We start from the raw sequence: 12003 nt of genomic DNA on the forward strand, positions 1-12003 counted from the left end.
AACGGATCTGTGAGGGCACAGTTGAAGAGGGCAAGGCTCTGAATAGGTCAAGAACCCTGGCCGGGCGCGGTGGCTCAAGCCTGTAATCCCAGCGCTTTGGGAGGCCGAGACGGGCGGATCACGAGGTCAGAAGATCGAGACCATCCTGGCTAACATGGTGAAACCCCGTCTCTACTAAAAAATACAAAAAACTAGCCGGGTGAGGTGGCGGGCGCCTGTAGTCCCAGCTACTCGGGAGGCTGAGGCAGGAGAATGGCGTAAACCCGGGAGGCGGAGCTTGCAGTGAGCTGAGATCCGGCCACTGCACTCCAGCCCGGGCGACAGAGCGAGACTCCGTCTCAAAAAAAAAAAAAAAAAAAGAACCCTGCAGGCCAGGCGTGGTAGCTCACGCCTATAATCCCAGTACTTTGAGAGGTCAAGGTAAGCAGATCACTTGAGGTCAGGAGTTCGAGACCAGCCTGGCCAACATGGTGAAACCCTGTTTATACTAAAAATCCAAAAATTAGCTGGGCGTGGTGGCAGACACCTGTAATCCCAGCTACTTGTGAGGCTGAGGCAGGAGAATCGCTTGAACCCAGGAGACGGAGGTTGCAGTGAGCCAAGAACATGCCACTACACTCCAGCCTGGGCGACAGAGCGAGACCCTGTCTCAAAAAAAAAAAAAAAACAAACAAAAAAAAAACAAAACAAAAAACAAAACAAAACAAAACAAAAAAAAAACAGAACCCCAGATACTGTCACTCATTCTAGTTCAATTTACTAGTAAATTCTCACTACCTAATGTGGGAATAAGGAATGACTAACAACAAAAAAAGAGATACTTTTCATTTTCTTTAGAGACCAAGCTACTATAGATTTCTCTTCTGAATGACAGCATTCAGAGAAAGTCTCTCAGTATTTACAGTATTCTGTAAAATCTACATGCAGTTTTGACACTGTGCTGTTAGAACAAATCCTTATCCTTCCACTAAGTCAAATCATCTAATTGCACAGAACACAGAAATATGAGCACATGCTCCTTGGCTAATTGAACTTCTTAGTCACCCAGTTATCTTCTTTGGTTGCAACACAATCCCTGCTGGTCCACGAAGACCAAAATTCTTGCTGGAGGATTTGGGATTTTGGATCTCTGTTTATTCTTCAATCACACAGCTAACGAGCCTCTCTCGTATATATTTTAGCTTTACTTTTTCACGAAAAATATTCAATTCCTATACTTTTGTATGCAGATAAATATATATATTTTTTTCAGACGGAGTCTCGCTCTGTCACCCAACCTGGAGTGCAGTGGTGCGATCTCGGCTTACTGCAAGCTCTGCCTCCCGGGTTCACACCATTCTCCTGCCTCAGCCTCCCAAGTAGCTGGGACTACAGGCGCCCACCAGGCATGGTGGCTCACGCCTGTAATCCTAACACTTTGGGAGGCCGAGGCAGGTGGATCACCTGAGGTCAGAAGTCCGAGACCAGCCTGGCCAACATGGTGAAACCCCATCTCTACTAAAAACATAAAAGTTAGCCAGGCGTGGTGGCACACACCTGTAGTCCCAGCTACTCTGGAGGCTGAGGCAGAATCATTTGAGCTCAGGAGGCAGAGGTTGCAGTGAGCTGAAATGGCATCATTGCATTCCAGCCTGAGCAACAGAGCAAGACTCCATCTCAAAAAAAGAAACTAGCATTTTACAACTGAATATATCTGGTTTTAAAGAACACAAGAACACACTGGAAAAAGCTAATCCTTTCTATTGCTACAATTAGCTGAAAGAGCAAAAAAAAAAAAAAAAAAAAAGACCCCCAACGCATTAATAGCAACTATAATAGATACGTTAAATGTATCCAATATAAGAAATGGGATCTGATTCTGAATGGCTAAATACCCTGAATACACACCACTAACAGGAGCTATATAACCAGTCTCACACATCTGAATAAATACACATATACACAGAAATTGTTTTGTTACACTAAGAAGCAGCATTTTCTGAAGAGGGATGAAAATCATTCCGTCCTGCTTGTGTGAGAGGCAATATAGTAGAGGGGTTAAGAGCCCAAAGGCTGGGCACACTGGCTCACGCCTATAATTCCAACACTTTGGGAGGCCAAGGCAGGCGTATCACTTAAGGTCAGGAGTTTGAGACCAACCTGGCCAACATGGTGAAACCCCATCTCTACTAAAAATATGAAAATTAGCTGGGCATGGTGGTGGGCACCTGCAGTACCAGCTACTCGGGAGTCTGAGGCAGGAGAATTGCTTCAACCCAGGAGGTGGAAGCTGCAGTGAGCCGAGATTGTGCCACTGCACAGCAAGACTCTGTCTCAAAAAAAAAAAAAAAAAAAAAGAGCCCGATCATGCTGCTTATTAGCTGAGTGACCTTAGACAAGTTACCTAGCCTCCCTGATCCTCAGTTTCCTCATCTGTAAAATGGGGATAATACTACTACCTATCCCATAGGATTGTCAAAAGGATAAAGGAATTAACACATATTAAACCCTGAAGGGCATGTCTAGAAGATCATGTCTAATATACTGACAAGTCCTCAAAAAACTCTAGCTATCATTATTCCAGAAAGTCATGCTTCTCCAAAGTCTCCCCTAAAGAGCAAAAAGAACCAGGCTGGGCACAATGGCTCACGCCTGTAATCCCAGCACTTTGAGAGGCCAACGTGGGAGGATCACTTGAAACCAGCGTGGGCAACATAGGGAGATCTCGTCTCTACAAAAAAATTTTAAAATATTAGTCAGGCGTAGTGGTGTACACTTGTGGTCACAGCTACTCAGGAGGCTAAGGTGGGAGGATCACTTGAGCCCTGGGGAGGTCAAGGCTGCAGTGAGCCATGATCGCACCACTGCACTCTAGCCTGGGTAAAAGAGCAAGACTCTGTCTCCAAAAAAAAAAAGAAAGAAAGATTGACTAAGCCAGGCACTATCATGGACCACTGCCAAACATAGAATCAAATGAGGAGAGGAAAGAAGGGAGTTAATGAATACAGAGAAACACTTTGGTCAATTTATTTGGAAATTGTGGTCCTACAGCCCCATTGCTTTGCATGCTGCCTTAAGAAATTTGGAAATACATTCCTGTGACACAACAAAGGCATAATTGGAACACTTTTTGAAAAATGTTGCTTACACCAATAGCATATTGGTAATAATAAATCTACATCATACTGTCAACATAGTATTCGGGAATATTTGGGTAATGGTAACTTTTTTTTTTTTTTGGAGACAGTCTCACTGTCACCCAGGCTGGAGTGCAGTGACGACATCTTGGCTCACTGCAACCTCCACCTCCCGAGTTCAAGCGATTCTCATGCTCAGCCTCCCGAGCAGCTGGGATTACAGTTGTGCACCACCATGCCCAGCTAGTTTTCTATTTTTAGTACAGATAGGGCTTCACCATGTTGAACAGGCTGGTTTTGAACTCCTGACCTCAAGTGATCCACCCGCCTCGGCCTCCCAAAGTGCTGGGATTACAGACGTAAGCCACCACGCCTGGCATGTAATGGTGACTCTTCACTACATTTGGTATCCTATTTACTGATAATCTGATGGAAACTGTGGGCCTTGAGCGGGTGTGGGAAGGGTTGGAATACATTTTTGCTCACACACAAAATCCCTTTTTGATACCCCCATGTCCTCTTATATTTGAAGATTCTGATTCAAACCAACCTCCTTAAGAAACTGAGGCCCCAGTTTCGGATGACTTTCCGCAGTGCCAGTCAACGGGCACACCGGCAGAATCCGGATGAAGCCCAGTTCTTCCGATCTCCCCCAACACACACACACACACACACCGCACTGAGGTGGAGGAGGTGGGAGAACGGTTTTAATCAATACTTAACTCAGGGTGACTGGCTTATCTCAGGAGTCTTACTTATAGCAAAACCCTAGGATAAGCCCTCAGGAGTCTTACTTATAGCAAAACCTCTAGGCCTTTACTGTGGAGAGGACTTTGTGACACTCAAGTCCAAGGACCTCATGACTGAACCTTTCCAGTCAAAGGAAATCAAGGAACTCAAGGCCTCCATGGCCGGCCTAGGAAGTCACGTAAGTCACCCTGGAGGTGTAAATAGAAATGTCTTGGCTTAGCCCTGGGTCCCAAGCATACAGCAGTTGGCAAGGAAGAGTGTTCAGTGCAATAACAGGCAATGCTACTCATATGCCCTCCACTCTGAGGAAATAACCTCTATTTAGAGACTAAACAAAGTCAGGTGCCTCTTGCAAGTCTAAAAAAGAAAAGAAGCTACAAAGGTTGCCCACCAAAGGAACCTAATCATCTCAGTCGATATTCATTTGTGAACTCCTCCTCTCACTAGACACTAAGAGATTATCTGCTTAAGGTTCAATAGTTTTTTGTTTGTTTGTGACACAGTCTCACTGTGTTGCCCAGGCTGGAGTGCAGGGGCGCGATCTCAGCTCACTGCAAGCTCTGCCTCCCGGGTTCACACCATTCTCCTGCCTCAGCCTCCCGAGTAGCTGGGACTACAGACGTGCACTACCACGCCCGGCTAATTTTTGTATTTTTAATAGAGATGGGGTTTCGCCATGTTGGCCAGGCTGGTCTCAAACTCCTGGCCCCAAGTGATCCATCCACCTCAGCCTCCCAAAGTGCTGGGACTACAGACGTGCACCACCACGCCCGGCCTCAATAGAATTTTCAAGAAAGGAACACAGGGTTATGAGAGAAAGCACTTGAACAGGACCATGGAGCTTTTGTAGAAGACCTTTCACATTGCAAGCTAAAGTCAACTGTGGCCTCTCTCATAATGACTTTCAGTTGTCTTCAAATAGTTTAACAAAGGTTTTTTGTTTGTTTTTAAGTACTATAAACAAGAGAGACAGAACCCTACAACTGATAACAAAGTCCCCAGGAACAGTGAGAGAGATCCAGGACCTCCAAGAGAATTGATGGGGTTAATGTGAGTCAGAAGCACTATGAGTCACATCAGGGGGACAGGCCCACTGGCAGCGAGATAACTTCAGAAACTGGAGTAGGTGTGAACCCCCTGGGAGCCAGCAGGCAGAAAACTTGGAAAGGCTGGCAGGCTCAGGTGAAAGGGATTAGAGAGACCGGGACACGCTCGGAGTCTAAGGCCCTCAGGCCTTAACTGTGCCAGCTGGGAAGATTACATCTACAAAAAGACATCCTCCCTCACCCACGTGGTCCAATCAAAGCACCCAGCCTCTTCTAAGGGCTTTGCGGCTCATTAAAGGTAAAGTTCAAATAGGCACCAGGGCCCTAGACGCACAGTCCTTGGGTCCTGGGAGCCAAAAGTTACCCTGCCATCTCTGCCAATGTTACAACTTAAGTCAGAGCCTAAGTAGGTCAAGCATTTAATCCTAAAAATGTCCTCCAAAGGAGGATGAAGGGCTAGAGGTAACACAGAACTCAAAATACCATCTTTCTGACAAGGGGCTACCCCAACGCGGCTACCAACCACACCCCTGATAAGCAAGGAGAAAGGAATTTTAGGGAACACCCAACTTCCTCCCTTAAAAGTGTCGCTTTGCTTTTAATATCAAACTCAGTGCCAGAAGTCGCCAAAGTGGGGGCGAGGTTCTCCCAACCCAAGGCCGGCGGGCTCATGTCCGGCCGGAGTCACAGTGGGCGAGCGCCCCTTATCAGCGAGCCCAGTTGCCCATAAGTGGCCCACTTCCTCCGCCGGGGCCAGCCCGGAGCTCAGAGGGAAGGCGGGGGCGCCCCAGGCTACCGCCCTGCCAGGTCCTTCCACGCCCTGCCACCTACCGCAGTGCTGCCCGCCTCATTGCACTAGGCTGCCGTGAGCGCGATGGAGAACCAGGTCCCGCGCGCTAGTAGGCGGAGGGAAACTGAGGCGATAAAACACGCAGGAGCACCAGACCGCGCCCTAGCTGCAAGACGGCCCGGGGGCCAGACCGTGGTGTCCGGGGGTGGGGCTTCGCTGTGCCGGGGCGGGGCCGCGCTGTGCCGGGACGGGGCCGCTCTGTGCCGGGGCGGGGCCGCGCTGTGCAGGGCGGACCCTACTCTTTCATTGACTGGAGGCTGGAGTCCGCCTCTGCGGAGCTTCCCACTCAATCAGCTGTGCAAGTCGTGTTGCTAGAGCGAGGACCGGCCTATTCTCGGTTGAGTAAACGAACCACGCAGCAACGCAAGGGCGTGATGTCGAGAAAAGGCGCGGCCCCGCCTAGTGGAACTTGTCTCCTTTATCCTTGATCCCCGCGTCTTGGCTCCCTCTGTTCTTACCCTGGGCTGCACATTGGAATCTCCTGGGCAGCTTTCCAAAATACTGATACTTGGCCGGGCGCGGTGGCTCACGCCTGTAATCCCAGCACTTTGGAAGGCCTAGGCGGGCAGATCACCTGAGGTCAGGAGTTCCAGACCAGTCTGGCCAACATGGCGAAACCCCGTCTCTACTAAAAATACAAAAATTAGCCGGGCGTGGTGGCAGACGCCTGTAATCCCAGCTACTCGGGGGACAGACACGAGTATCGCTTGAACCCGGGAGGCGGAGGTTGCGGTGAGCAGAGATCGCACCACTACGCTTCAGCTTGGGCGTCAGAAGGAGACTCTGTCTCAACAACAACAAAAAAAACCCTGATGCTTGAGACCCACTGGCTGGAGATTCTGATTTAGTCCTGAGCGCGGTCTGGGCTTCGGGATGATGTCTAAAGGTGCCCCCAGGTGATGCTAATGTAACCAAAGGCTAAGAACCACTGACCTAAAGGGAAAAAAATTGTTCGTCTTCTCTTCTTGGCCTGATCCCTAATGTTTGACATCTTGACCGAGCTAGAGAGATACAAGGCCAGAGCGTTTAAGATTATTTCACCCTACGACCTAATTCTCCATTTCTTTCAATGATTATTATTGACTTGCTTGCATCGTGCCAGGCACTATTGCAGAGATTGGGGTTGCAAAAAGAAAAACGGACAAAAATCCCCGCCCTTAAGGGGCTTGCCTGTTGATAAGGAAGGAAAACAAATCAACAAACAAGTTAGCAAATAACATGATTTTTTTTTTTTTTTTGAGACGGAGTTTCGCTCTTTTTGCCCAGGCTGGAGTGCAATGGCGTGATCTCAGCTCACCGCAACCTCCGCCTCCCGGGTTCAAGCGATTCTCCTGCCTCAGCCTCTCGAGTAGCTGGGATTACAGGCATACACCACCATGCCTGGTTAATTTTTGTATTTTTAGTAGAGACGGGGGTTTCTCCATGTTGGTCAGGCTGGTCTTGAACTCCCGACCTCAGGTGATCCACCCGCCTCGGCCTCCCAAAGTGCTGGGATTACAGGCGTGAGCCACCGCGCCCGGCCAACATGATTTCAAATATGGTAAAGCGGTTTAAAGGAGAAATAAGGTAATGAGTGGGGATCTTTTGAGAATATAAGCAAGTCTTACTTTGCCTCTAAAGATGGCAATTTCCTAAAAGGCAAGGGCCATATGCTTTTTCACAATACCCCATACTTAGTACAAATGTATTGATTTGAATTAAGCTAGCTTTCTGTTTTGAATCACTTCATGAGTTACACATGGAGCATGGTCTTCGGCTTTCTCTTTCTACCAAATTTTCCCTGCTTTTATCAATCTCACATCTGGAAGACACCCCTTTCAGCCTACCAGGATCTCTCTTTCATTTTTGTTCACATTGTCTGTACCTTTTCAGTGATTGTCTTGTTGGTTTTGTGTCAGCCGCATTTCTTTATACTCTACCACACCTAACACAGAGGGCAATAAATATTGTATTGAATTATACTATTTTTGTTCTTCTTTTTACTTGAACTTTTCTTTGAAGCAATAGGAGGCTCAGGGAGAAAAAACAAGTACAAGAGAGAATTTTTTATAAATGGTATAACAGGTAGGTACAGTTTATAGTTTTTCCTGCAATCAAGTCACCTTCCATCAATTTCCAAATTACAAAGACATTCTCATCAATATAATAAACACCATCGATGTTGGCCGGAACAGCTGAAACCAGGGACTTAATGCCATGCAGATGCCTTCTCTCTATTGCTTATCTTTGCTTTCCTTTGCATACTGGCTTCATTCATTTTTCACTCTATGTAATGGCATTCTCCATATGGCAATAGAAGCTCCTGAACTTTACATCTTACAACAACAGCCACACACATACAGACTGACCCAAATTTCTACAGCCCAAGTACAAAAAATTCTGAGAAGAGATTCATTGGTTCAATTTGGATCAGGTACACATTCCTGGACTAGCCAACTGTGGCATCGGGGTAAGGAACCCTTGCCCTGACTTACCAGGAATCACCTCACCCAGACTCATGGCCAGGTACTGGGTCACAGTCTACTAACACGGCTATTTCCATAAGTCACTGTACAGATGGGGACACAGAGCACCTTCTTAGAAAAGGAGTATGGAGGCCAGGTGCGGTGGCTCACGTCTGTAATCCCAGAACTTTGGGAGGTTGAGGCAACTGGATCACCTGATGTCAGGAGTTCAATACCGGGCTGGCCAACATGGTGAGACCCCTGTCTCTACTAAAAATACAAAAATTAGCTGACTGTGGTGGTGGGCACCTGTAGTCCCAGCTACTCGGGAGGCTGAAGCAGGAGAATCACTTGAACCTGGGAGGCGGAGGTTGCACTGAGCTGAGATCACGCCACTGCACTCCAGCCTGGGCAACAGAGACTCCATCTCAAAAAAGAAAAAAAAAAAAAGGAAAGAAAAGAAGAGGAGTACGGAGCAGCCAACCACATAGATGTCCACTACAGAGGTTAAAGAGGGAAAAAAATGATCACATCACTTAGCCCACCTACCTTAGTTCTAACTTCAGGGAACCCCTGCTAGACCCAGCCTGCCTAGCATTCATCCACGAGTCTCTAACTATCTCAATTGGCAGCATGCATAAAATTCTTAAAACAGCTTAGCAACTCTGATTTCTGTGTGTGTTGTTGTTGTCGTCGTTATTGTCAAGCATATATGCTATACCACGTTTTGGATAGCAGGGAAGGAAGGGGAAATGGTCACAAAATCAGAACAGGAAACGTACAACAATTGTATAGTGGTGAGAATCACTGTCCTTAAGTAACAGGTTCTCTACCCAACGTTTTTGTTTCCTGTTATGTCCTATTAGTTCTATTTTAATATGGTCTCAGGGTAACAGAGATGGTATCAATTGTGTAATTAAAAGTTACCTAATCATGCACTGACAGATACATAAGATATTATTAATGTCATTATTACAAGTAAAACAATAAAATCAAATAACAAGGCTGGAAAGCAGTATCGCAGCACTTTGGGAGGCTGAGGTGGGAGGAGATCGCTTAAGAACAGGAGCTCAAGACCAGCCTGGTCAACATAGCAAGACCCCAAGTCTTAAAAAAAAAAAATTGTTTAAATCAAACAATAAAACCTAACAAGGCATTGTCAGTTCTTTTTTTTGAGAGAGTCTTGCTGTGTTGCCAGGCTGGAGTGCAGTGCCACAGTCTCGGCTCACTGCAACCTCCACCTCCTGGGTTCAAGGGATTCTCCTGCCTCAGCCTCCCGAGTAGCTGGGATTACAGGCACGCGCCGCCACGCCCAGCTAATTTTTGTGTTTTTAGAAGAGATGGGGTTTCACCATGTTAGCCAGGCTGGTCTTGAATTCCTGACCTCATGATCCACCCGCCTCAGCCTCCCAAAGTGCTGGGATTACAGGCGTGAGCCACCAAACCTGGCCAATGGCATTGTCAGTTCAAGCTAGTATTATGAGTGAAAAATATCCAGTTACCATCTTTCTTTGGGCTGCTGAACAATATATACTTTTAGATATCTGATTTAGGTAGAAAATGTTCCTGGAAAACTGTCATCAACTTTCATACAAAGTGATTCAAACTATGATTTCAATAGGACAGAGAAACTTTTTAAAAACATATCTTATTTCCCGAATTATTCAGATTATACAAAAGGATCCACAATAAGGTTAGGGGGGGAGGGCCAGGTACGGTGGCTCATGCCTGTAATCCCAGCACTTTGAAGCTTGAGGCAGGCAGATCACCTGAGGTCAGGAGTTTAAGACCCGCCTGGCCAACATGGCAAAACCCCATCTTTACTAAAAGTACAAAAAATGAGCAGGGCATGCTGTCATGTGTCTGTACTCCCTGCTACTTGGGAGGCTGAGGCAGGAGAATTGCTTGAACCCGGGAGGCAGAGGTTGCAGTGAGCCAAGATCATGCCACTGCACTCAGAGCCTGAGCAACAGAGGGAGACTCCATCTCAAAATATAAATAATAATAGTAATAATAAAGTTAGGAGGGGAGAAGGAAACAATGTAAAAGTATTTTCCAGCTGGACACCGTGGCTCACGGCTGTAATCTCAGCACTTTGTGAGGCCGAGGCCAATGGATCACAAGGTCAGGAGTTCGAGACCAGCCTGGCCAATATGGTGAAACCCTGTCTCTACAAAAAATCCAAAATTAGCTGGGCATGGTGGCATGCACATGTAGTACCAGCTCCTCAGGAGGCTGAGGCAGGAGAATTGCTTGAACCCCGGAGGCAGAGGTTGCAGTGAGCCGAGACCACGCCTTTGCACTCCAGCCTGGGTAACGAGAGCAAAATTTGGTCTCAAAAAACAAACAAAAAATGCTTTTCCCGCTAACATTTTTCTCTTGCTTAAAAATGGCAAACATGGCCAGGCACATTGGCTCACGCCTGTAATCCTAGCACTTTGGGAGGCCGAGGAGGGTAGATCACCTGAGGTCCGAAGTTCGAGACCAGCCTGGTCAACATGGTGAAACCCTGTCTCTGCTAAAAATACAAAAATTAGCCGGCCGTGGTGGCACATGCCTGTAGTCCCAGCTGCTTGGGTGACTGAGGCAGGAGAATTGCTTGAACCTGGGAGGCAGAGGTTGCAGTGAGTCGAGATCGCGTCACTGCGCTCCAGCCTGGGTGATGAAGCAAAACTCCATCTCCAAAAAAAAAAGGAAAGAAAGAAAAAGGCAAACATTGAAAACATGTAATACCATTAGTAACATAGGGTCAGAGGGTATTTGTAAGAACAGGACATCTGCATTTCAGGTGTCACCTTCAATAAAGCTGTCTCTTTCAATAATATAGGGATATAGAGTCAGATGTACAAAAGGTTTATTGGGGGCAATGCCTATAAAACATAAAAGGGAGAGGGAACAGGACCAGACAGGGAATACTTTTAGTTCACGATGTTCTCAGGACTAAAATCTGAGAAAGGAGAGGGGTCAGGAAAGATATTTGGGTAGGAGGAGCCTTGGACTGCAGTGCAGCTCTGAGAAAGCCTAGGCCTGCGAAACAGGGAATGCTGGTGCAAAGATTGCCCTCCTGAAGAGTCCTGTGCTGGCCAGAAATGGTGAGCCCTTGTACCACGGCAGTGCCTGGCCTTTGGTTTGAGGCTGTCTGGGAAGCACGTAGCCTCAGCTTGAAAGCTGAGGCAGATCCTGATGGCTGTCCGCTAACTCTACCCCTTGTGGCAGGTTCTCTGCTGAAGGGAGATCTGAGTGGGACACCTCCACGGCTAGCACGGGTCACCCCTTGCACTGCACAGATCGATTTCTCCATACACATTCAGGGAACTCCTCCATGGTTCCCATGGGTCTCTCTTCCTGAAGGGTAACTCAGAAGAGGGAGGTTAGTAGGACTAACTACAGCCCCTGTCACTACAGTTGGTATTGGAGTCACAGTTGGTTCTCATCTTGTCTCTCCTCTACCATGTATTCTAAATGCCCCTCACCTCTAGCTTTCCTGATGGTGTAACCCAAACCCTCATTCCTGTGAGGTCTGAGCCCCTGGTAATCATACCCATTTCACACCAGGGTTGCTGCACTTGTCCAATCGCAGTCACAACCAGGCAAAGGAATACCAAGAAGTGCCCAACTAGATTGATCACCCAAGTTCCACACACATTCCTCTCTGCCTCGTTGTACAACAGCAGCCTCTTCCTGCTGATTGAGAGCAAGTATCCCTGCCAAGGTGCTGAATCCTTGGCCACAAGAAGTCCAAAGGCCTGGCCACACCCACACTTGTGTCCACTGGCAAGAATGTGCCCCTTTGCAGA

The 12003-nt window shown here is 47.3% G+C and overlaps 1 protein-coding gene across 3 annotated transcripts in view; it reads right to left on the reverse strand.

Moving 5' to 3' along the window:
- Positions 1-12003, reverse strand: part of ACOT9 (acyl-CoA thioesterase 9) — a 77443-nt gene that overhangs the window by 36292 nt on the left and 29148 nt on the right. Inside the window, exon 1 of one of the 3 annotated variants that reach the window (XM_010374114.2) lies at positions 5744-5911. The exons of 1 other annotated variant lie outside the window; for it this stretch is intronic. In XM_010374114.2, coding sequence (XP_010372416.1) covers positions 5744-5763 — 20 coding nt within the window. In that variant the 5' untranslated portion in view covers positions 5764-5911. Of the gene's footprint in view, positions 1-5743; positions 5912-12003 lie in introns of those variants that run through there. One more of the 3 variants, XM_010374121.2, reaches the window with a different exon arrangement.

Source organism: Rhinopithecus roxellana, chromosome 7 (genome assembly GCF_007565055.1).
Source record: "Rhinopithecus roxellana isolate Shanxi Qingling chromosome 7, ASM756505v1, whole genome shotgun sequence".
NCBI lineage: Eukaryota > Metazoa > Chordata > Mammalia > Primates > Cercopithecidae > Rhinopithecus > Rhinopithecus roxellana.